At 36.4% G+C, this 26,959-nt stretch overlaps 1 protein-coding gene across 21 annotated transcripts in view; it reads left to right on the plus strand.

Annotated features, from left to right (window-relative positions):
• arhgef9b (Cdc42 guanine nucleotide exchange factor (GEF) 9b) overlaps window positions 1–24,655 on the plus strand; it is a 66,254-nt gene extending 41,599 nt beyond the window's left edge. For 11 of the 21 annotated variants that reach the window (XM_083560204.1, XM_083560205.1, XM_083560193.1 and 8 more), the window contains 5 exons: window positions 10,766–10,895; window positions 13,766–13,897; window positions 14,968–15,211; window positions 15,647–15,715; window positions 20,386–24,655. In XM_083560204.1, coding sequence (XP_083416330.1) covers window positions 10,766–10,895; window positions 13,766–13,897; window positions 14,968–15,211; window positions 15,647–15,715; window positions 20,386–20,567 — 757 coding nt within the window. In that variant the 3' untranslated portion in view covers window positions 20,568–24,655. Of the gene's footprint in view, window positions 1–10,765; window positions 10,896–13,765; window positions 13,898–14,967; window positions 15,212–15,646; window positions 15,739–19,715; window positions 19,803–20,385 lie in introns of all 21 variants that reach the window. The other 10 variants (XM_083560209.1, XM_083560197.1, XM_083560198.1 and 7 more) reach the window with 4 other exon arrangements.
• The last annotated feature ends 2,304 nt before the right edge of the window (window positions 24,656–26,959 follow it).

The raw sequence follows: 26,959 nt of genomic DNA on the forward strand, positions 1-26,959 counted from the left end.
TAAGTGTACCTATTGTTGCATGAGAGTTAAAGTCACTGTGCATTTTGGACTCCGGCAAGTCTCGCTATGGCAGCATAACTAAAAGGGAGAACCAGAAGGCAACACAGACATGAGGGATCTCTGGGATAAGAGACGGCCCACCACACCACCATCAACAAACCTGAGTGAACACGTGAATGTGAGGGGACGACAGCGTACAAATATCCCAGTTCACCAAACACTCTATATCAATGTTTCCTCCAGATCTGAGCCTTTACCTGAGAAAAAATCTACTGATTAAAGGCTTGACTGAATAAATATGTTTTCAACCTCGACTTGAACACTGAGACTGTGTCTGAGTCCCGAACACTGGTTGGAAGGCTGTTCCATAACTGCGGGGCTTTATTAGAGAAAGATCTGCCCCCTGCTGTAATCTTCATTATTGGAGGAACCAACAGATAGCCAGCACCTTTTGATCTAAGTAGGCGTGGAGGATCATACTGGTACAGAAGTTCACTCAGATACGGTGGTGTGAGACCATTAAGTGCTTTATATGTCAGTAGTAGAATTTTATAATCAATGCGAGATTTGATTGGGAGCCAGTGTAGACTGATTAATACAGGGGTGATGTGGTCATATTTCCTAGATCTAGTGAGGACTCTTGCTGCTGCATTCTGAACTAACTGAAGCTTATTTATGCACCTACTCGCACACCCAGACAGTAAAGCGTTACAGTAGTCTAATCTAGAAGTAACAAAAGCATGAACTAGTTTTTCTGCATCCTGTAACGACATCATATTTCTAATTTTAGCAATATTTCTAAGGTGAAAGAAGGCGATCCTGGTAATATTATTCATGTGAGCCTCAAAGGAAAGACTCGAGTCAATAATCACACCAAGGTCTTTGACAGCCGTACACGCTGAAACAGAAACACCATCCAGAGATGTTAGGTAATCGGAAAGTTTGCTTCTAGCTGCATGTGGTCCTAGTAAAAGTACTTCCGTCTTATCTGAGTTTAGCAGAAGAAAGTTATCGAGCATCCACTGTCTAATGTCCTTTACACATTTTTCAACATTGTTAAGCTGATCTCTCTCATCTGGCTTTGCTGAAATATATAGCTGTGTATCATCAGCATAGCAATGGAATCTAATACCATGTTTATGAATAATTTCTCCAAGAGGCAGCATATATAAAGAGAAAAACTTTACCTCAGAGAGTGTGGAGAACTCACCATTAACATCAACAAACTGATAGCGATCAGTCAAATAAGACCTGAGCCAAGAGAGAGCCGTTCCCTTTATTCCAACAACGTTCTCAAGTCTAGCAAGTAGTATAGTGTGATCAATGGTGTCAAAAGCTGCACTAAGGTCGAGCAAAACAAGTAAGGAGACAAAACCCTGATCAGAGGCCAATAACAGGTCATTTACCACCTTAACTAGCGCCGTCTCTGTGCTATGATGAGGCCGAAATCCTGACTGATACATTTCAAAAATATTATTCATAAGTAGGTGTGAGCATAACTGCTGTGCTACAACCTTTTCCAAAATTTTGGCTATGAAGGGGAGATTTGATATTGGTCTGTAGTTGGACAGCTGACATGGGTCAAGGACAGGTTTCTTAATTAGGGGGTGGATAACTGCCAGTTTGAAGGATTTTGGTACAAAACCAGTGCTAATGAAAATACATTGATAAAACATGATATCTATTACGGTTCATGGTATGAGGTTTAATACCTGCCAGCTGACAGAATACTGTGCCACACCAAGGCTAATTTGGCATCCCTGCTTAGCTAAAGGCTAACCCTAGCTGTCTGGCTGTACCATCTCTTCTCCTCCAGTGCTAGTAGTTGCTACAGTGACACTAAATTGTATTTCCTCAGCTTACTACTAAAGTTTACTACCCAGCATAAATCAAGGACTTCTGTGTATTCATTTTTTATTAAAACATGGCCCATCTTCAGCATTTCGAATAGCTAGGCTAACTCAATTCAAGTCAAGAGGCTTTAATTGTCATTTCTACTACACAGTACACAGTAAAAATGAGACAACGTAAACAGACACAATGCAGTGCAAAAAACAGCAGCAGTCAAGAGGTGCAAAAGATAGCATGTAAACAGTATAGTATAATACAGTCAAAGGTGCAAAAAACAGCAGGTAAACAGTGTAATGCGGTCAAGTAAAAATAATAAAAAATAAATGATGGTGGAATGGATTGAGATTAAGATGAGTAATGAGTGTGTAACTTTTGCACAGTCTTGATGTGGCGGCCCGAATGCTTCTGAATCATTTTCCTGATGGCAGGAGACTGAAAAGTGTGTGTGACGGGTGTGTGTGGTTGTCCACAATGCTGTTTGCTTTGCGGATGCAGCGTGTGGTGTAAATGTGCATAATAGAGGGGAGAGAGACTCAGATGATCTTCTCAGCTGTCCTCACTATCCTCTGTAGGGTCTTGCGATCCGAGACGGTGCAGTTCCCAAACCAGGCAGTGATGCAGCTGCTCAAGATGCTCTCAATGGTCCCTCTGGAGAACATGGTCAGGATAGGGGGAAATGGGCTTTCCTCAGCCTTTTCAGGAAGTAGAGACGCTGCTGGGCTTTCTTGGTGATAGAGCTGGTGTTGAGTGACCAGGTGAGGTTGTCCGCCAGATGAACACCAAGGAATTTGGTGCTCTTGACGATCTCCACTGAGGATCTATCGATAATCTGTGGAAAATGGTCGCTCTGTGCTCTCCTGAAGTCCACAACCATCTCTTGGGTTTTGTCAATGTTCAGAGACAGGTTGTTTGCTCCACACCAGGCTGTTAACCGTTGCATCTCCTCTCTGTATGCTGGCTCGTCGTTCTTGCTGATTAGACCCACCACGGTTGTGTCATCGGCAAACTTGACGATGTGGCTCGAGCTGTGCATTGCTACACAGTCGTGAGTTAGCAGAGTGAACAGCAGTGGGCTGAGCACACAGCCCTGAGGGGCCCCAGTGCTTGTGTGGTGGTGCTGGAGATGCTGTTCCCAAACCAGACTGACTGAGGTCTCCAGGATCCAGTTACAGAGGGGGGTGTCCAGGCCCAGTAGGCTCAACTTCTCAATCAGGGATGATTGTGTTGAATGCTGAGCTGAAGTCAATGAACAGCATTTGTGCATATGAGTCCTTGTTGTCCAGGTGGGTGGGGGTCAAATGGAGGGTTGTGGAGATGGCATCGTCCGTGGAACGGTTTGGACGATATGCAAACTGCATGGGGAACTCTGCATGGGGAACTCCAGCAAGACTAGCTGCTTAGACTTGAACACTGAGACTGTGTCTGAGTCTCGAACAGTAATTAGAAGGCTGTAGGGCTTTGTAAGAGAAAAAAAAAAGCTCTGCCCCTTGTTTTAGTCTTGAGAATTTTGAGGTACCAAAAAATAGCCTGCAACTTTTAATCAAAGTGGGCATGGTGAATCATAATGGAAAATAAATTCACTCAGATACTGCACTGTGAGACTATTTAGTGCTTTATATGTCAGTAATATTTTATAATCAATGCAAGATTTAATTGGGAGTCAGTTAAAATGTGATCATATTTTCTGGTTCTCTAAGGACTCTTGCTGCTGTAGTTTAACTGTCTAATGTCCTTTACAAATTCCTCAACATTGTTAATCTGATGTCTCTCATCTGATTTTGCTGAAACGTATCACCAGCATAGCAATGGAAGCTAAAACCATGTTTCCAAATAATTTCACCCAGAGGCAGTGGGTATATATAAAGCAGGGGGGGAAATAGGCAGATGGAGAACTTACCATTTAAATCTACAAACTGATAATGATCAGTCAAATAAGATCTAAGCTAGAAGAAAGCTGTTACCATTATTCCAACAACATTTTCTAGCCGAGCAAGAAGGATATTATGTTCAAAGGTGTTAAAAGCTGCATTAAGATCAGAAGCCAGTAGAAGGTAATTTACCACTTGAACCAGTGCTGACTCTGTGCTATGATGAGGCCTAAATCCTGATTAATACATTTCATGGATGAATTCTAATGTAGGTCTGACCATCACTGCTGTGCTGCAACCTTTTCTAGAATCTTGAAAATAAAGTGGGCTTTTGATAAGGGTCAAGGTCAGGTTTTTTAATTAGGGGGTTGATAACCACCAGAAATATTTAGGTACATAGCCAGTGCTAATGGACAAATTATAATTTTTTAAACAGGTTTAATACTTATGTATGATGGTCGAGATTGTTGTGTTCTAGAGCCTTTATCTGCATGTTTCATAATTTCATAAGTATGGTGGCTGAAAAGTGCAAAACACATTTACAAATCCGAAAACAAAATAACAAATCCGCAAACACATGAACAAATCGGAAAACAAATTAACAAATTAGAAAACACTAACAAATCCAAAAACAAAATAACATGCAAAAACAAATTAACAAATCCAAAAACAAATTAACAAATCCCAAAACAAAATAACAAATCTGAAAACACATTAACAAATACAAAAACCCAAAGACAATTCAGACAAACTGGAAAAGGTAGGTATAGTTTGTGAATGGAACACTTACCGATTATTGGACGAGACACCTGTCATTCAAGATACAACAGTCTTTTTTTTTATAACAAGTACAATAACAAGTACAATTTACATTACAATAAACAGAACAGGTGCATGAAAATACAAATATATACACATATTTAGGGGGAAGAGGGAAAAAATTTATAAATAAATAAAATTTATAATAATAATAAAATTTAATTAAGAAAAAGGATAAACAGGGCTATGGTTTATTCTGTAAATCATATTTTTCTATAAAGGACAAAATATTCATTACATTTTTCTTTTTAATCACTTTAAGGGCTTTTGTGAAAGAAATAAAAAAAAACTCATTATAAAATGTTGGTTTCACTTTCAAGCATTACGATTTTGTGTATAAAAGTTTTCCCATCAGAAGTATTGAATTAACAAGAAAGTCATTTTTGTTATTGTTCATTACAAGTCCAAAGATAATATCCTTCACAGTGAAATTTCTTAGAAGGAAACATTTGGGTACAGCCAGTTATGGATATCAGAATTAAGTACAACAGTCTGCGGCAGGAGAAAGTTGGAACGTATGTGTAAAAGTGTACAAACTAATCTTTATGTCATGATATAGTGCAGCATCTCCAAAATCACTGCATATGAATGTCCTTCCTCAAAGTAGCTTTGAATTAATTCCATTTTCTCCTTGCCTGCTTATGTTTACTTCGGTTATTTTCATATATTTAAAGGTGCACTAATCAAAAAAAAAAAATTAAGTTTAAAGTAAACTGAGAACTTTACACATGTACAAGAAACAAGGTTATAAGATTTCTTGCCTGTATATCTTGAATGACAGGTGTCTCGTCCAATGATACGTACCTTTTCTGGTTTGTCTGACTTGTCGTTGTGTTTTTGGATTTGTTGATTTGTTTTTGGATTTGTTATTTTGTTTTTTAAATTGTTAAATTGTTTCTTCATTTGTTATTTTGTTTTCGGATTTGTTAGTGTTTTCTAATTTGTAAATTTGTTTTCAGATTTGTTAATGTGTTTGCGGATTTGTTATTTTGTTTTCGGATTTGTTAATGTGTTTTGCACTTTTCAGCCACCATACTTATGAAATTATGAAACATGCAGATAAAGGCTCTAGAACACAAGTTGATGATTTTGATGTGGAAATAAATTAAATGATTTATTTTTCTTAAATAGGAGTAAAATTCTTTAACTGATCTGTTATAATTATAGTGCCATCTACAGGGTTATCTATAAAAATAGTTAGATTTTAAATTAATAGCCTAGATGGTCTGTTTTTAGGTGCGCGTATGATATTATACCACAATGCAAATTTTTTATTCTCTAATACTTTTATTTTTATTTAATGGGGAGCTACATAATCTAGAGTGTAGATTGAAGCGTTCATTCTATACATTTAGTGGCCCTCTCGAGCTCTGTGGGGTAGATGGTGATCCAATCAACGTTGATTTTCCAGTAAATTATTGAGAAATATCGCTGCAGAAGCTGACATGAATGTACATTTAACACAGTCACATGTTGAGGCACATATGCTATGACTTAGGCAGATTTTAATGAAGACCATCCATGTACTATGGTTTTTTATGGCTATAATGCCTTATTATAATTTTTATATAGTTGTTTAATCAACTCAGTTTATGTGCAAAGTCTCTAATGTCACTCTTATGTTACTCTTCAGCCTGGGTGAACCACACCATGACCACACCAAGTCTCCCTCATTTATTAGTTTCAGCTTTAAGAAGCTCCTGTCTGCTTCAGCTACCGTCACTGGAAGATTAAGTAATATTTTCAGAGGAGTCCACAATACATTTCTGAAAGCTCCATTTCATATATAAATATCACCTTAAATGCATTTATTGCACAATTGAATACAGGTCATTGTGCACAATTGATCAAACTCTTAGAACCAAGAGCCATACAACTCCTTGGCTAATTGTAACCATAAGATGCATACAACATCTATAGCCTTATAGTATATGTCTTTTGAATTAGCCATTTAAGCTGCACTGGAGATTCCCCTTACTGAACTAAGTTCAGGATCTATTCAGTACAATCACAGAAGACCTTTATGACATCACCTTAATTAAAGGTAACCAAATTTAAAAGTGCTAGTTTAACTACAATCCAATTAGACTAGTTAGGTTGTAATTGTTTTGTTGCTATATACATTATTATGAACTACATACTATAAATTAGCAGGAAACACAGCATATGTGATATACAGTTATTAGCCTATTTCATTAAATGCATTAGTCTATACTATCCTCATTCTCTTTTTTCTGAATTGTACTTCTGAGGCTTTAGACCTTTTTATCCCTAATTTTAATTTGGGTTCAGCTCTCCTTACTGATGTGACATCACTCCAGGTCTTGTCAAATCTCCCACTGAAAACCCTGAAGGCTGTGGTGACATCACAACACTCCCGCCTCTGTTTTTTGAGTGTGTGAGAGTGGGAACTTCTCCAGGCAGTGGGTGCACACTCCAAATACTGACCAGGACATAATATAATAACTGACGCAACCATGCAAATGAGCGATTAAAAAAGTGATAGATTTATTTATTTATTTATTTTTTTTTGTGGCCTTAAGTTTTCAAGGTCCTAAGTTTTTATCCACTCATGAATAAAAAGGAACGACTGATTTCGCAAAATGTAGTTGAGTAAAAAGTAAAATATTTTACCTTAAAATGTAGTGAAGTTAAAATTGAAAGTCTCCCCAAACAGAAATACTTAAGTAAAGTACAGATACGTGAAAAAGCTAATTCATTACAGTAACAAATTAAGGGCTGTTCCAGGGGGAACTTTCGGGACTGTAACCTTCATGGCTGAACGAAGTGGTTTCTTGGTTTACCGCATGGACAGAACGGGGAAGAGTCAGCGAAGTCAAGGGGAGGTGGAGTGTGTCTAAGGTAAACAACCGCTGATTCGACAGCATAAGGATTGTATCTCTCACGCTCTTGCACAACAAATCTGAACTCCTAACCATCAAATGTCACCCCTTACTACCTCAGCACAATCATGCCCACCATTTGGGAAATCAGACCATGCCACCATCTTCCTTATGCCTGTATACAAACAAAGGCTGGAGCAGGAAGCTCCATTTCAGATCGAGGTTGCACACTGGACAAACCAATTGGTGGCCGCTCTGCAGGATGGTTTAGATGACGTAGACTGGCATTTGTTAAGGCACAGCTCTGATGACGTCAACATGTTTACGAAAGTGGTTGTGGGATTTATCGGAAAACTAGTGGATGACACGGTGCAGAAAACCATCATCAGAGCGTTTTTACAACCAAAAGCTGTGGGTGGATAAACTATCTGCAATGCTTTGATATCCCATTCTGCTGCCTACAACATGGGGCTCATCAGCAGGAACATGGATGAGTACAGTGTGCGCAGAGTGGTGAAGAAAGCAAAGCGGGGCTACGGGAGGAAACTAGAGTCACAGTTTCAACATCGTACCTCTGGGAGCCTGTGGCATGGACTGAGAACCATCACAGACTAAAAAGCACCATCCTCCAGAAACGGGAATGCAGACGCTTCTCTGGCAGAGGAGCTAAATACTTTTCCTGTCCTAAAGAAACCCCAGCCCGTTTGCCTCAACGACTACCGTCTTGTAGCCCTGACCTCAGTAGTGATGAAGTTTTTTTTCTGGTCAGAGGCTTCATCACTGCCTCACTACCAGACACAATGAACCCACTATAGTTTGCTTACTGCCAAAACCGCTCTATTAAGGATGCCAATACACATCTTCTCCACACAGCAATGAGTCACCTGGACTACAGTTAAGGGAACTATGTGAAAATGCTGTTTGTCGACTACAGTTCAGTGTTTAACACCATAATTCCCTTCACACACCTCTATGTTGGAAGTCCTGGGACCACAAGCTGTACGAGTGGGCAAACACACCTCATCCCTCCTCACCCTTAGCATTGGAGGTACTCATTGCCACCCAAAACTCCTTTAACGACTCATTGCAGCATAATTATTTCAAACGTCTCTATAGTAGATTTGCCCAACTTGCTGTAACTTCATAACTTGCTTCCATGATGAAATTGCAGACATGACGCACTTGTTCAGTATAGCATCAGTTGAACAGCTACCAATGTACACAGAATGATGTCTTTTGCACACTGACTCATGAAGGTTAGTGCTCCCTGTGACTGTGTGTGCAGCCTTGTGCTGCTATTGGTTGGTGTGTTACAAAACTAGTCTTGAAACTTTTTGATAACACCTCATAACATACAGCAGGTCTAGCTTCATTTAATGAACAGACTGACAAACTTAGCCACTGTGCCGATCTCCCTTATTAACTTGAGTAAGCAGGAGTTCAGCCCACAAAACAAAATCACATGGTGCTTTTATGGCAAGTAAGCTGCTTTGTGGCGGCTAGCACTATGTGCAGACATGTGCTGTGCTCTGCTGCAAATAGAGCAAGGGGGGATTGTTGACAGCTTTTAACCCATTCATCTCACAATACAAAATAGAACAAAGAAAGTATAGGTATAATGGGGGATTTTCTGTACGTTTGTAAAGTATTAGGTTAGAAGCATTATCTGAAGAACACATTATTAGAACCAACTATTGTAATAGTCTAGAAACTTTAAAGTTTCAGTATACAATACGTATCTTTCTTTCAGATTTTTAGATCACAAAACTGGTCTTTTCTGTTTTATATTTTAGTTTAATGCAAGCTTTCCTAGTCAAGACAGGAAGCATAAAGATAAATACTTAAACATTATTATTATTTCTAAATAAAATGATTTCTAATTATTTATTATGTGCTCAATTAGAAATTAAGTTGTCTTTTCATTTAAATGTGTACATTGTTTTGACATCCCTGAATACAATTGTAATCAGAAGCATAACATTGGTTGATCATGTATTAAATTACTTAATTACTCATTTAAAAAGGAAAATGTTCTCAAAATTACACTTTCTTACATAGTGCAGTCAGCCAAGCTCTAGCAGTGCTTGGGTTTGAATTCATAATCACTGGTATTACTTGTTACTTGTTCCAGGTCAAGACTTTTTTGTCAAAGTCAACAGGGTACAGCCAAATCTAAAAATACATAAATGTTGGTTATTTACCAAAATCAGTCAGGCACAAATATCTAGTATCACAAAGACAGTAAATCAGATCACCAAGGCTGATGTGACTGTCTGCTGTTTAACCACTCTTGTGGAAAAGAACAAGCCACAGGGAAAGCCTTGGTCTGGCACACTGGAAAACCTGAAATTGACTAAATGCAACTATGCAATATACAAAAAGAGAATTAAACACACACAAACACAAGAAGCAAAGATGGAGCCATAACATTAAACCATGCATATTAGTTTCTTATAAATCTGATTACCATAATTTCCGGACAATTAAGCACACCCAAATACAAGCCGCACCCACTGAATTTGACAAAGATTTTTATTTTGAACATAAATAAGCCGCACCTGTCTATAAGCCGCAAATCAAATCAAATTTGCAAAATCAAATGAACTTTACACAGGCTTTAATGAAAGACAGTGTTTGTTACACGGCTTGTATCTAAACAGTAGCCTACCAAGAAAGTCATTGTTCACTGTTTTCCTCCTTCCTTTCACAACAATTTCTCTCGAGAGTTTAAGAGATCAAAAAGATCTTTTGGCATCCTCGTGCGTCTAAAAATCACCATCGATTAAGCTTTTCTCCGGATGCCGTGCAGCTCAGAACACAGGTAAAGTGTGTTTTTTCATACCCTGATTTTTTCAGCGTGACGAATGATTCACATTTCCTGTTGACAGTCCGAGTGAGCGGCAGGTCAAACGTCAGAGGAACCTCATCCATATTTATGATGTGGTGCGGCCCGATTCAGTGGGAGCGCATCTGATTTAATTTAAAGAGTTTCATCGGTTCACCTGAACCCGTTCGGCAATTTCATTGGTCTAATGTTATGGGGCTCAGTTTTTTGGCTTGAAGTTTGTGAAACCGGGAAAAACACAGGAAAAATCCATAAATTAGTCGCTTCGTTGTTTAAGCCACGGGGTTCAAAGCGTTGGAAAAAGTAGCGTCTTATAGTCCGGAAAATACGGTAATTGTAATTAATCATTGCTCATGCAATTATAAATTTAATTGAGCTATATCATTTTTTTTTACAGATATGTTTAGTATGCATTTATTGTTTGCTTTAAGTGCAAACATTTGCATTTCTTCAGCTGTTTTATGTATCACATACAAACATAGCTCTAATATATTCATGATGATTATGAATAAAACATTTTTGTCTGGTTTTATTTTCAGTGACTACCGATATGTGGCTGCAGCATTAGCTGTCATGAGAAATGTGACCCAGCAGATCAATGAGCGCAAGAGGAGACTGGAGAACATTGACAAGATTGCACAGTGGCAGGCCTCTGTTCTGGACTGGGAGGTTAGTTTGGACAGTCCGGATTATGTTCAGATTTGTACATTTAGAGGTCTTTTAAAGTCTCTGTAGTCATCAAGATCCCAGATGAAGTCTAACTTGCATATGTGGTGACAAACTGTCTGTTCAATTAAAAGTTGTTTTGAATGCAATTCATTTGATTGATAAAGAACATGGAAATTGAATTTTGAATCGAATTTGAAAATTAATTTAATATATTTCCATTACATTCACATCGCAAAATGTCAATGAAATGAATTAAGGAGCTTTTAAAATGTATATCTTTTAATTAGTTTTAGATATTCACAGCTGAAACATGACATTCACATGTAATTGCGCAGTGCAAAGATTACACGTCTGCTCAGTAGGTGTCTTAATGTGTTAATTGTGTTTATTGAAGATGAGGAGCATAAGGCAGTTCTGCTGTACCATGTTTTGTAACACAGCACATGTTGTGACAATCTGGCACAAATGTTTCTTGTTGGTATAGCAGCTCTCACCTGATGAATCCATGATTTTGCACATTAGTCGTTTTTAACCTAGGGCCAATTAACTACATAGTTACAAGGAAACGGCAGTGGTGACTGGCAATTCAATTCTGCTCATTAGCCAGACAAATGGGAGGGAACTCTTTCTTCTGTCCAAAACACAATTTCACCTTATTGTTTGGGTCGAATGATCTTCTAAAAATGCCATTGTGACACAAATAATAATTCACTAGCCTTATAATATACAAAATAAAATAGACAGACTAGAGAGAGGATAAAATAAAAGTATCTAATAAGAAACAGTCAATGTTTTATTGATGTAAAAAATGTACATACACTAGCAGCTGAAAAAATTGTATGGCCCCACTTCTCTAGCTTTAACACATGGTTAGAAAAAGTGAACTAATGCCAGAACTGAGCAATTTCAGATACCCAATCAGTTTCTTCCATATTAAAACAATCACAAACCTTAAAAGCCAGGATGTTGTTTTTGTCATCCAATGAAACATTTGTGTATTTCATAGATACTAAATTAAGTCAAGCCATTTAGATTCAATAGCTTTTAGAATATCATTGGTTAAATTCAGTGTTGTGCTAGTTACTAAGAAATAGTAACTAGTTACAGTTACTAGTTACTTCATTTAAAAAGTAACTGAATATATCACAAGGATTTCTGAAATAAATAACAAAACAAGCTGAATAATATATTCAGAATCAAAAACTAAAGTGGCTTCTGCATCATAAAAGCTGTTGTGTTGAGCTCTTAAAAATGTTCCTTTCACAGCTTAAGTATGAAAACTATCAACAATGTACAACATAACACCGGGTTAGCTTCTAGCTTCATTGAGGCATGTAGTTTCTGGAGGAGCTTCGACAGATTGGAGTTGCTGCTATCGCAGTAGATACGACCTTCGGCCCGAAAGACACAGCTTACATTTGACTAAAAATTTTTGTCTTTATGCTCAACTAAAGTGAAATAATGAGCAAATTTTTACTTTGTGAAACTCTTCTAGTGCGTCTTCTTCGTGTTTACAGTGGTTGGCATCCACCAATCCTACAATGCGTCTCTGCTGTAAACAGGTTAGGCTGTGGGCTACACTTCAGCCAAAATTAATGAATTTTAAAAAGTAACGGACAACGCACCATACGGTAACGGTAACGGAGTTAATTTATAAAAAAAAATAATAATGCTTTACAGTATTAGTTACTGTCAAAAGTAACTGCATTACAGTGATGCGTTACTAGTAACGCGTTATTGCCCAACACTGGTTGAATTAGTTGTTACCTAGGGTAATTTATAAGGCATTATTAAATGTAATAATGTAGCCAGGAAAGTGCATTTAAAAATTTGGTAGTGAAAACTAAGCTTTGATCGTTCAAAGTAATTAATTACTTTTAAGTGATTATAGATAGATTGCTATCGATAATGTTGATAAATTGATTATCAGCATTTTATAATGTAACTTTTATTCTTTACAAATTATTTAGTAATGGTTATCATAAGGAGATTAGAAAATACAGTTACACATTGTAATCTGGAAAATTTGAATATAATATTTAAGGTTGTAGTATTTTTTTTTTTTTGGGGAAACCATAGAGAAATGTTCAAAGTAATATAAAAATATAATGGTTTAAGTCATTATTCTCAGAACAGGTGTTTTATATTGGAAAAAAAATGAATTCACTCATAAACATCCTAATGATTGTAACAGAGGTTTATGTTTATGGAATTGTAACTGGCCTTTCAAGAAGAATACAATAGTCATCACTATTATATATCATATTTAAGTTTAATAAAGTTTTTCTCAGAAATATCAGCAGTTTGCTTGATACAGAATGTAATATAAAGCTTGGATACAGTCATACTTCCAGACAAAATAGAGTCCTTTAATTTAAAACTTCTATTTAAGAGCATGTGCAATACATGTACAAGTTAACATTTTATCATTAATTTTTAATAATTTTAACTATTTGTTTGGAAATCCTAACAGAAATATTATGTTTTTGCTCTTTGCACATCCTGTATGGAGCACATAAAAAATGTGCACACACCACTATGAACTTGTGAAAGATGCACTCCTTATGAAAAAACAATTCTTAAAACAGTAATTATAACTGATTTAATTTTACGAGATCCTAATTCAGATACATGTTGCTATTTCTTCTGACAAGCTTAAAGCAAAAAACTGCATACGGTATATTATAAAAATACAGTGTAGATATTTGTGTTTATGAGCACTTGAAAAAAAATGTTTCTTCTTTAAATATAAAAAAAAAAATAATTAAAATTTTTTCTTCTTTATTTTCTTCTGATAATTTAGCATTTCCAAATTCTCCATATTTGAAGAACAAAATAAATTTTAGTTATAAATTTGATTCTCTGTACAGGGTGATGACATATTGGACAGAAGCTCTGAACTGATCTACACAGGTGAGCTGTCCTGGATCTTCCAGCCTTATGGAAGGAGTCAGCACCGAGTCTTCTTTCTTTTTGATCACCAGCTGGTGTTGTGTAAAAAGGTACATGATGTATTTTCCTATTTATTATTTAAGAATAAATGGTGGTAAGATGGATTTTTGTATTTAACTAGTCTGAATATATAATCAACACCTTGTGTTTTTACAGTTAATTACTTTATTAGAAGTACCATACTAATTCTGCATAGGAATCTTATGTGGCATGAAGCCAAGTTCCAAGTTAACAAGATTACCTCAAATAATTGCAGCAGATTTGTACCTGCACAGTCATGTTGCAAATATCCAGGTTTAATACCACATCCCAGTGGTAGAGTTATTATCAAGCTGTAAGTGGCCATAATAAAATATAATGGGCAATATAGGCAATTGTGACCATTTATTAGTGCATGTGGTCAGCAATAATATTCATTTGCCCTACGGAACTGTAACATCACTCAAGTTGATGCACTAATAAGGGGCCCCATGAGTGACAGAAAACATTCCCCAAACACCACCCCCAGCCTCAACTGTTCACATAAGGGAAAATTCATGATGATGACGATGGTAATGCCAGATTCTGACCTGCATAATCCAATAAATCTGCATAATCAAGCATAACCAGACTATGTGATTGGCTGACAAAAGGACACTAACTGACAGATGTGGTCTGTTTTTGTAGTCCATCCACTTCAAGGCTTAACACATTTTTACTTCAATTAAATTAAATTCAAGTCATTTTTATTTGTATATCGCTGTTAACAATGGACATTGTCTCAAAGCAACTTTACCCAAATAATGCAGTAATAAAGAATAAATAAGAATGTTCTTCATAATTGTAAGTTTGTCCCTAATGAGCAAACTGGTGGTGACTGTGGGAAGGAAAAACTCCCTGAGATGGCATGAGGAACAAACCTTGAAAGGAACCAGACTCAAGAGGGAACCTTTTGGGTGGCACCAAATTTCCATTTCTTACAGTTAAACTGCTGAGATTCTATTTTATATCTTCTTCACCACAGTAAAACTGAATTAAACACTTCATATCTAACCTTAACCTATATTCATAAATTGTAAGAGAACTGCATAAGCAAAGCTTTTTTTGACTAATTCCACCTTGACATTCTCACAATGTACAGGATCTTATTCGACGTGACATCCTTTACTACAAAGGACGCATAAACATGGACAGGTATGAAGTAAAAGATGCAGTTGATGGACGGGATGATGACTTCAATGTTAGCGTAAAAAATGCATTTAAACTGCACAACAAGGACACAGAGGAGGTCCACATCTTCTTGGCTAAAAAACTGGAGGAAAAGATTCGCTGGCTTAGGGCATTTCATGAAGAGCGGAAAATGGTGTTGGAGGATGAAAAAATAGGTAAATCTGTATTTAATTAAACACTGGCTTCCAGAAAATGGAACTAATGCTTCTGGATTTAGAATACCGTATTTTTCAGACTATAAGCCGCTACTTTTTTCCCACGTTTTGAACCCTGCGGCTTAAACACAGAAGCGGCTTATTTATGAATTTTTCCTGGGTTTTTCCCGGTTTTACAAACTTCAAGCCAAAAAACTGAGCGGCATAACATAAGACCAATGAAATTACCGAATGGACAATTTTTGTATCATTTTGGTGCAGATCATATGTATATCATAATCATATGTAGATCATATATATATATATATATATATATATATATATATATATATATATAAGAATGCTCATTGTTGTGTGTTATTATTGAATTATTGAATTGTCTTCTGCAAAGATTGAAATTTAAGAGAAACCTTTTTTGCACTTATGTTATTTTAGGCTTTGAAATTTCTGAATATCAGAAACGACAAGCTGCCATGACAGTGCGTAAGGTGACCAAACAGAAAGGTGAGGCACCAAAGCGTTACCAGGTGAATTAAATTCTTCCACTTTTTATTGCATGCTATCTTTTTATTGTTGTTTTTTGAACTTGCAGTTGCAAAGGCATGCAAATTTGCTAACATTTCTAACAAAGTCTAAGTACACTAAAATTATCGTGTAACTGCTACTAACAAGAATGTTAAAGAATATAACTGTAGTATTGTCTGTAAATTTATTGTTGTTACAAGTGCTGTAGTTTTCATTATTATTTTGTATTCACTAATGCAGGGGTCTCCAAACTTTTGTACACCACAGACCAGTTGTGTTTTAAAAATGTGTTCCTGAAGGGGTTGTTTTTTTGTTCATATATATATACAGTGAAGAAAATAAGTATTTGAACACCCTCCTATTTTGCAAGTTCTCCCACTTAGAAATCATTGAGGTGTCTGAAATTGTCATCGTAGGTGCATGTCCACTGTGAGAGACATAATCTAAAAAAAAAATTCAGAAATCACAATATATGATTTTTAAACTATTTATTTGCATGATACAGCTTCAAATAAGTATTTGAACACCTGTCTATCAGCTAGAATTCTGACCCTTAAAGACCTGTTAGTCTGCCTTTAAAATGTCCACCTCCACTACATTTATTATCCTAAATTAGATGCACCTGTTTGAGGTTGTAAGCTGCATAAAGACACCTGTCCACCCCATACAATCAGTAAGAATCCAACTACTAACATGGCCAAGACCAAAGAGCTGTCCAAAGACACTAGAGACAAAATTGTACACCTCCACAAGGCTGGAAAGGGCTACGGGGAAATTGCCAAGCAGCTTGGTGAAAAAAGGTCCACTGTTGGAGCAATCATTAGAAAATGGAAGAAGCTAAACATGACTGTCAATCTCCCTCGGACTGGGGCTCCATGCAAGATCTCACCGCGTGGGGTCTCAATGATCTTAAGGAAGGTGAGAAATCAGCCTAGAACTACACAGGAAGAGCTGGTCAATGACCTGAAAAGAGCTGGGACCACCGTTTCCAAGGTTACTGTTGGTAATACACTAAGACGTCATGGTTTGAAATCATGCATGGCACGGAAGGTTCCCCTGCTTAAACCAGCACATGTCCAGGCACGTCTTAAGTTTGCCAATGACCATTTGGATGATCCAGAGGAGTCATGGGAGAAAGTCATGTGGTCAGATGAGACCAAAATAGAACTTTTGGGTCATAATTCCACTAAACGTGTTTGGAGGAAGAAGAATGATGAGTACCATCCCAAGAACACCATCCCTACTGTGAAGCATGGGGGTGGTAGCATCATGCTTTGGGGGTGTTTTTCTGCACATGGGACAGGGCGACTGCACTGTATTAAGGAGAGGATGACCGGAGCCATGTATTGCGAGATTTTGGGGAACAACCTCCTTCCCTCAGTTAGAGCATTGAAGATGGGTCGAGGCTGGGTATTCCAACAAGACAATGACCCGAAGCACACAGCCAGGATAACCAAGGAGTTACTCTGTAAGAAGCATATCAAGGTTCTGGCGTGGCCTAGCCAGTCTCCAGACCTAAACCCAATAGAGAATCTTTGGAGGGAGCTCAAACTCTGTGTTTCTCAGCGACAGGCCAGAAAACTGACTGATCTAGAGAAGATCTGTGTGAAGGAGTGGGCCAAAATCCCTCCTGCAGTGTGTGCAAACCTGGTGAAAAACTACAGGAAACGTTTGACCTCTGTAATTGCAAACAAAGGCTACTGTACCAAATATTAACATTGACTTTCTCAGGTGTTCAAATACTTATTTGCAGCTGTATCATACAAATAAATAGTTAAAAAATCATACATTGTGATTTCTGGATTTTTTTTTTTAGATTATGTCTCTCACAGTGGACATGCACCTACGATGACAATTTCAGACCCCTCCATGATTTCTAAGTGGGAGAACTTGCAAAATAGCAGGGTGTTTAAATACTTATTTTCCTCACTGTATATATATATATATATATATATATATATATATATATATATATATATATATATATATATATATATATATATATATAAATATATATATATATATATACTGTATATACACACACACTGGCGATCAAAATTACAGAACAATTTATAAACAATTGAACAATTCTGAAATAATGTCATCTTCACTGCTCAACAGTTGAAGGAGTTTTTGTCCTGTCTATACCATGCTACCAGAACACCTTTTCCACAAAATAACTAAGGCATTTAAAAAAAAAAAACATTATTTTGCAGAAAACACACTGATCGAAATTAGAGAACAACAATGACTGTAGCATGGAAAAAGATGGGCAGGCCATGTCATTATTTCAATGTTTTCAGTTTCAAGGAACTGCTTTACCCGTTTTGCTGTGTGACATGGAGCGTTGTCCTGCATGAACACTGCGGGCTGATTGGGTGATGAATGCAGGGAAGGAACCATATGTTGTTGAAGAAGGTTCTGATAAACATTTGCATTCACTCTGCCATGTAGCTGTATAAGAGGCCCAACTCCTGCTGCAGAAAACATGCCCCAAACCATGACACTTCCTCCTCCACTTTTCACTGACTTCTTTACACACTTTGGGTTCAGTCTTTCTCCAGTTTGTCGCCGAACATAATGTTTCCCATTGGACCCAAATAAATTAAACTTGCTTTCATCACTGAAGTGAACTTTGGACCAGTTCTCCTCTGTCTACACAACATGCTCCTCAGCAAAGCTTAGTCTAGCTTTTTGATTCTTTCTGCTCATGAGAGGTTTGGTCACTGCAGAGTGGGCTTTCAGTCCAAATGCTCTTAAACGTCGAGACACTGTATGACGAGACAGATCCTTACCCTGTTCTGTGCTGAACTGGTGAGCAATTCCAGCTGCAGTGTGGAAACGATTGCCCATTGAGATCCTCCACAGTATCCTGTCCTCTCTTATATTTGTCTTCCGTGGACGACCAGCCTTCTTGGCGGACTTGAATGAGTTTGTGATGTTGTTAAGATTCAATATTATTGAATTCACAGATTTGGAACGACCAACTTGTCTTGCTATGGCTGATAGGGTCATCCCTTTGGCCTTCATCTGGACAACCTGCTGCCGGAGGCTTTCAGTCACTTTAGAACGGCCCACCATATTGCAGAGTCAGTAAAACTGGAAGTTATATATATATATATATATATATATATATATATATATATATATATATATATATATATATATATATATATATATGAACAAAAAACAACCCCTTCACGAACGATATATATATATATATATATATATATATATATATATATATATATATATATATATATATATATATATATATAAACACAGTTAATTTACTGAATTAACATTCAATTAACATAAAGTCATCGAATCAAAAAAAAATATTACTCTACTTATACCATAACATCTAACATTTAGTCCCAATGAGGAGGGCTGGCTGTATTACACACATTGGGTTTGGAGCATGTAAACTGTAAAAAGTACAGACAAAACCATATTTATGATATGATTAATATTTCGGTTTTTTGGTTAAAGGCTGCTTTTCCCGTTTTCTTGTCATTATCTGTCTCTCCATTAACAACATAATTTTTTTGTTGTTTTTTTAACTGCCTCCATTAAAGACACATTTGACCAATATTCTTTTAACACTCGTTAACAATTAGCTGAATTTTTTGCAAGTATAAAATAATGTTTTCTGAAATTCCCGCATATGTCAATTCGGATCGGGGCTCTTAAAGGGCAAAACACACAATGCATAATACAGTGTAATATCCATAAGTTTTCACCACATTCTTGCAACTCGGTAGCGATTCTCGCATGGCCTGTTACAGAGTTGTGACCTGGTGGATGGGGATCTCTGTACTAATGAATATATATGATGCTGGTCCTGCTGTAATGGTATTAAATATTTCAAGTAAACATCAATAAAAAGACAGATAGATTTTTTTATATACATACATTCTTATTGTCATATTTGCAATTGTTTTTGAAATCCATTGTACTTCACTGACATACGGTGAAGTATTTTCTTGAATTTGCAGATTCATTTATAGATATCATCTTGAGAAAGAGGGCCATATTATATGGACATGGTATGAAAATGATAAAGGTATATTTAAAAGCGTTTTCTGTAGCGTTAACTTTTCTCCAAGATGCCATGGCAACTGTTTTGAATACAGTTCTTAAATTTATAGAGCAAAAATGCTCACCAACACCAAAGCTCTTGTTGATTTAGCAAATGGCAGCAAAACCTTAATACCAGTAAACCTATTATAATGTGTTTATGAAATGATGACTTGACTGAAATTTAAGATCAATCCCTGGAATGCACACATAATTGAGTACAAGGTCTTTTACCATCCTACAAAATTTTTTTTTTAAGATGCCATGGCAACTTCTTACAAAAGTAGCCATATATATCAAATGTACAAATTAGTATTTATTTCAGAAGCAGCATAATTTGGAATATGTAGTATATATGTTTAGCTTTGCATTAAAACTTAAGAGTTATGGAATTTTCTTTAGATCTATCACTAGTTTCGCCACATGTATGTATACATGTATTGTATGTTAAGAAAAACAGTGTGTATTAGTGGGACTGTAGCATTGGTGGTTTGATAGTGTAAGTAATGTAAGTAATTGTTGTCCCCTTTTTTTTATCTGCTCCTTCACTCTTCATCTTTGCTGGTCAGCTCTGAATCTGAACAGGTATGTTTCCCCTTCATCACCTTGCCTCCAGGAACCCATAGCCAAAGGACAGTTTGCATCTACCGATGACTTGGCACAGTCCAACCTATTTGAGATTCACCAACTTAGACAAACTCAATTACCATTCTGGCAAAATTTTGGAAGGTTAGCATTGTTGAAAAAATAGCAGAAATGTTAAAAAAAAGTGACATTTAAAAAAAACAGATGTTGCACTGGATGGTCTCATCTGCTTTGACTGCAGCACAACAGTGAAAAATGATGCAAGCATTTTTAACCTTTTAAGATTGACTGACCCAGTCATTCAATAGTAGCATAGTAGAACCTGTCTGTTTAATTAGTCATATATTATTATTACTTTTTGCAGAAACTTGAGGCAACATTACCTGACTACCTTGTGCAAAATAACCAAAAATAAAAATAAAGAATCATTTAGCAATATACAGCAAAACACAAATTTCAATTTACTCTCAGTACTTTTAACATTTCTGGTTAAAGGTATGCAATTTAATGTGTTGTTGAGAAGAAATTAGGATGCATATATAAAAATGCAGATATTTGATACATATTGACCTACGAGAGATTTGTGCATCAAATGATTGCATGAACTGATGTTTTTTAAAGGTAATTTCTCACCAGATAGAAATGGAATAAGTCATTTGTGAATTTCTTTTGTAATTTATAATCTCAAAACAGGTTGAGGTCTTTGTGCAAAGACATATGTTCATACAGTACATGCTTGCAGTAAGGTAAATCTTTAGCCAAATCTTTAAACTAACCTCGCACAACATTTATGAGAAATTTAACCAGCAAAAGCAGTTCCATTGATTTAGTATAAATTAAGTCATACTGTGTTTTCTAAACAGGGTATTTATTTGCTGTAAATGAGGCTGATTGTTGTATCAGTTGAAAGCTGTAGTTATTAAAAGGGTTCCTTTGCAAAATATTGTAGTTTGTGTGAAAGTCATGTTAAACAACACTGTAAATTTACCGATCAAAAATGCTTTTATACATGTTATCTGAAGCACTTTACCTGAGGTTCGGTTATGGTGTCTTGGTAGCATTGTCACAGATCAATTATATAATTTATATGTTTTTTTCTAAATTATAGTAACACATATAACTGTGGGTGTATAAACCTGAATAACTGTGAGGGACAGTAAAAGCCTGGATACTTTCTTGTGTATGTGCACATACATGCTGAAACATTTCACCAAACTCATGAAATGGTTTATGATGTAGTATTTGCAATAAATAATGCTGTCCTGCAACTCTACATCTTATTCTTCAGCTTACTTTACAGGTTCTCCTGTCTCATTGCATGGTAGTTATCAGGGATAACTGGTAGTTGGCCAGTGGCAATGGAAATTATCTGAAGAATTAGAATCTATTTATTTACAAAATATACAAATAGATGGAATTCTCCATGGCAGGTCTGCACAAGAACACTTAATGGTTAAGCTGGCTAGTAGACAGACGCACAGTGATTGCAAACTACAGTAACACCATAAACTAAAAAAACACTACATGAAACCACATCTATGACATGAAAGTAGTATTTTTATTAATAGGGACCAAACCAACAGGTAGAGGCTGGAACTAATTTGTTTTTATTGCCACCCCTTCACACTTAATTCCGCCTCTTTCACCTCTCATTGCCCATGGTTTGCTAGTCTGCTAGTAAAATGGAGTCTCTATTCGACTATACTGGCTTTGTGATCCTTAAAACTGCACTCTCCTTTGGTGGCACAACCTATAACCCTGGTACATGGGATAGATTATATTGATTTGCATACCTACAGGAGATTGATTTGTACTAAGACAATGCTTAAACCAAGCTAGTAAAGAGTTATGTTCTTGGAATGTATCTTATCCTTGGTGTTCCACCACTAGAAACAAGTATCAATCAGCTCACAGATGGATCTGTTGTTTAAAGGAATTGCTCTACTGCTAATTGTAAGACAGGTAAAAATTTACTAATGTTTGACACACCCAGTAGAAGTCAGTTGATGTTTCGCTAGATGTCATCAGTTCATATTTATTCAGCACTTGGAAACTGTGGCATCAGGAAGTAATGCTTTATTTGGTGAATCTATCAGCAATACCATACCTCTGCTCCTTCATACAAGTACAGTAATCCCCCGCTTTACCGCGGTTCTAATCTCGCACCCCAATTTTATCACAGAATTACATTTGCCACATAACTAATTTGTTGCTCTGATTTTCCCAGTATCTCGTGGATAGCATGATTGACTAAAAAACTTATAGGGAATTGTTTTTATGAAGTCTTATGTTAAAATAATAAAATGTATTAATAAAAATATAATTATTATTTATAAAATGAAGTAAATTGTTGATACAGTACAGTGCTGTATACATAAAATAGCATTTTTGGGGTGGCGTCCGTATGTGCACTACAGTAATCCCCCTTTTATCGTGGTGGTTACGTTCCATAACCACCTGCGGAAAACGAAAACCGCGATAAAAGCGGGATTACTGTAGTGCACTATGGAGTACAAGGGGACCTTTGTCCAAATACCGTAACATTGTTTAGTTGAACTTGGGCTGTAGCCAACCTGATTTTGGACCTATCAAAATCACCTTTAAGCTCAGGTTCAGGAATTGACCCATACTCAATTAGAATTGCTGATGAGGATGTCTTGGGCTAAATAAGGTGGTTTAACATCTATTATTAATAACATAGAAAAATAACTTTAAGTAGCTGTAAACACAAATTATATTTGCTGCTTTAGCAAGCAACAAAGAACACAACAAACATAATTGAACTATGAGTAGGACTTAGCTGAAGAACATTAGTTTCAGAGTTGCATCCATTTCAGCTGGGCAACGTTGTTAAACTATATGGAATGCAGTACAGACTATATTCTGGGCTTCTTCAGATTATCAGTGAATGCTTGACAGTTGATGATTAGCAAGCTTTTGTTTACTTCAGGGCTTAAATCTGCTAGACTCAGATTCAAGGTCTAAATCTGTTAGCACCTTATTGGTATTGCTGCAAAGGTCTTACAGGGTATGTCCATCTGGGACATTTTATCCTTGTGGCAAGGTGATGAGCACCTAGCTTTCAAAGTCCAAAGAATTTGCGGCACCTCTCTTTAAGGTGGAAAAAAGACAATATTAGATGGTGGGAGACAACCTAACTTTTTGGGACTACATAACAACCTAACAGGCACAGCTATAAACAGAGGAAAAATATTTGACTTGACATAACTACTAGCCTCTAGCCAGATAGCTCCCTATTATGCTATTTTTCTAGGAAAATGGAAACAAAGAAGGATGCATAATACATCACTTTTTGACTTTGCTGATTTAAAAGTTTCTGCTGGTACATGCACATGCACAAGTGATGATTTTTACTGCCACTCTTTATGTTCTGAGATGGTGGCACAAATGAAAATTGTAAATTTCATATATTTTCATACGTCTCAATATAGACTGAAGAATTGCCCCTCTCTAAAAACTCAGTTTGTGGGGTATTTTTTGGTTATTTATTGTATATTATTTTGTTTCAGAATGGAATAAAGTATGTTCCATATGTTTCATTTTGGTTAGGTTCAATGTGTATGTAAAAGTTTTATGGGTTTTTCCTTTTTTACTATGTGTAATACATGAACTAACGGAACTCTTCCCTTTCATTGTAAATATTAATTAAAATTGCAATATAATGTACAGATGCAAAATGTATTGAATTAAGTATAGGCAGGTTAAGGATAATTTGATCATCAATCATTATAAATGTTTCTATACATATTTGCCAAGAATATTTTGTGACCCTATGTAATTATGAACATGAACTGAAATATGAATTATGACCACAATTATGACTATGAACATGGACTGAATCTGTCACCTAATGTGTTTTGTGGGCAGTGTTGAAGCCCAAAGAAGTTGCTAGAATATCCCTAGAATCTTATTCTATTACCTTTAGTTTTTTAGAGTTAAATGAAATGCACAATGTAGAAACGTATTCTTTTTGAAGTGATCATTTATTATTTTGTACAACACTGACAAGCATAGATACAAAGTGATAACCTAAAATATAACATAGAAATAATTTTGATGTCTATAGAGCACTATTTTGTTTTATCTTATTTTTCATATTGATAATTATATTGAAATGGTCTGGGTTGTATAGTGTGTCACAATTTATTGTTTGTCCCTTTTGCTGGATATTTGCCTTTCTGTTCTTATTGATTAGTAACATTTTGAAAAAAATAAATCCATAAATTCTAAGAATTCAGACTTGTTTTATTTCATGAGCCAATAAACCTCTATATTTTTGTCACCACATTGTTGAATCATAAGCACTAGTTTTTAGTTCCACCCTGCTTTTCAGTCATTGTCTTGGATTTATTGTTTATGGCTATGTATTTCTCTTGCACCAGCTTCTTTGTTTTTATGTTGATATTTCATGTTTTGCTTTAAGGTTTTTTTTTTTGTGTATTATTCTTCATCAGAATAAAAGCCTGCACCTGCCATCTGTCCTTCTTTTACATGACATAATGGAAAAACTTAGCACAGATACAGCAAACATTGTTTGGTGCATGTGAAATGTTGCAACCTTTTTTTCCAGCGAAGATCAGGAGACTTGGATATCTAAAGCAGATAAAGCAGTAGTCTTTATTGCAGACGAGCCTACACATCAGAGCATACTTACTTCGGCAATGCAATCATCAACTCCAACTTTAAGAACTAAGCATTTGTTTTTATACACTTTTTGGGGGGGTCCCACCGAAGGAAAACAAAGCACTCATGTGATAAGTAAAAACAAAACATGCAAGGGAAGTAGCTGTCCTGGCTCAGATAATGGTCACCAACACAGCAGAAGACAGAGACAAGGCGTTACCTTGTTCCTTAGTTTCGTACAAAGGAGCATTAGGATCTTGCAAACCTCCATCACGCACTTTGTTTTTACATCATCATGGAATTTATGCTGTTACTTCATTTGTCTCCTAAAGATGTATGTATGTATAGTTCACAATACAGAAGAATAAAATAAAACAACTATTTAAAAATTACATTCCTACAGAACCCAAGCAGAAAAGATCCGGGATGCTTGATAGTCCCTGTGACATGACTGGCTGTGCCTATGTTAGTCTTTTTGTTTGGAGCGTTCATCCAGCCTGGAGCCATCTCTTACCCTTCCAAACCCACTTTGGATGCCATTCTATTTACTTGCTCAGCTGAGGGCATCACTCAGTATCCCTACTTCATTAAGGATGGCTCAGTGGTGATTTGCTTCATTACTATCTATGAGCAAAAACTCTGAATGCTATACAGATATTGCTCTGCCTCCCTGCTCCAGTAAGCATTAACTGGCCTATGAATTGTGGCTATACCTTGCTAGTAGAATGGTGTTTTACAAAATAACCAAGGCACTTAAACAAAAACCCTTTATTTTGTGGAAAACATAGTGATGAAAATTAGAAAACATCAATGAACATAGTACAAAGAAATATTACAAATACAATTTCTGAAGGTTACAGCAGTCAAAAATGATTAGGAAGTGCACAGGCCCTTGCTTTGAAAGATTTCAGCACATATGCAGCCACAGGACATCACTAGTCTCTCGCCCTGCTCTAGTGTGATCTTGGTCCACTCTTTTTTCAGTCTCTTCCACAGTTCAGTGACTATAGTGGGTTTCTTAGCCATAAATTTGATATTATAAATGTTCTAAAGATAGTCTGGATTGTATCAGGGCTCAGCTTCAAGGACCTGCTTTAGCCATTTGCTGTGTGACAGGGGTCATTGTTCTGCATGAAAATTGCTGGCTGATTGGACAGTGATCGCAGGGAAAGAACTGCATTTTGCTGCAGGAGGTTCTGATAAATATTTGCTTTCACTCCACCATATAGCTGTATAAGAGGCCTAACTCCTGCTGCTCTTTGGGGTCACTCTTTCTTTCACTGTGTCATCATCAGGCCCAAATAAATTTAACAACTCCTCTCTCCACACAAAATGCTCATCAGCAACGGTTAGTCTAGCCTTTTGATTCTTTCTGCCAATGAGAGGTTTGGTCACTGCAGACTGGGCCTTTAGTCCAAATTCTCTTAAAGATTCTAGACACGGTATGCTGAGACAAACCCTTAGCCTGTTCACTATTATACTGGCAAGAAATTCCAGCTGCATTGTTGAACCGATTGTGTATTGAGATTCTTTGCATTATCCTGTCCTCTTGTGCATTTGTTTGTTAAGGAAAACCATTTTTTTTTGTGGGACTTGAATAAGTTAGACATTTTTAAAGATGTATTATACCAGAAATAATAGATTAGGAACAACCAACCTCTCTTGCTATGTCTGAAAGGGTCATCCCCCTTTGGCCTTCATCTGGACAAACTACATTAAAGCGTTTACCTGGCAACATTTTTATTTTGTTCAGTTTATAGAAAGTTTTTTCCCACCAATCTCAAATCGATTACAATTTCATTCAGTTTGGGCATTTTTATTCCGATTGAGGTGTTAATATGGAGCATTTTCATTCGGATTGGACTTTTAAACCGATTACGATGCTCCATGTAAACAAAAAAAAATTATGTTGTA

Source organism: Silurus aristotelis, assembly GCF_946808225.1.
Source record: "Silurus aristotelis genome assembly, chromosome: 14".
Lineage (NCBI taxonomy): Eukaryota > Metazoa > Chordata > Actinopteri > Siluriformes > Siluridae > Silurus > Silurus aristotelis.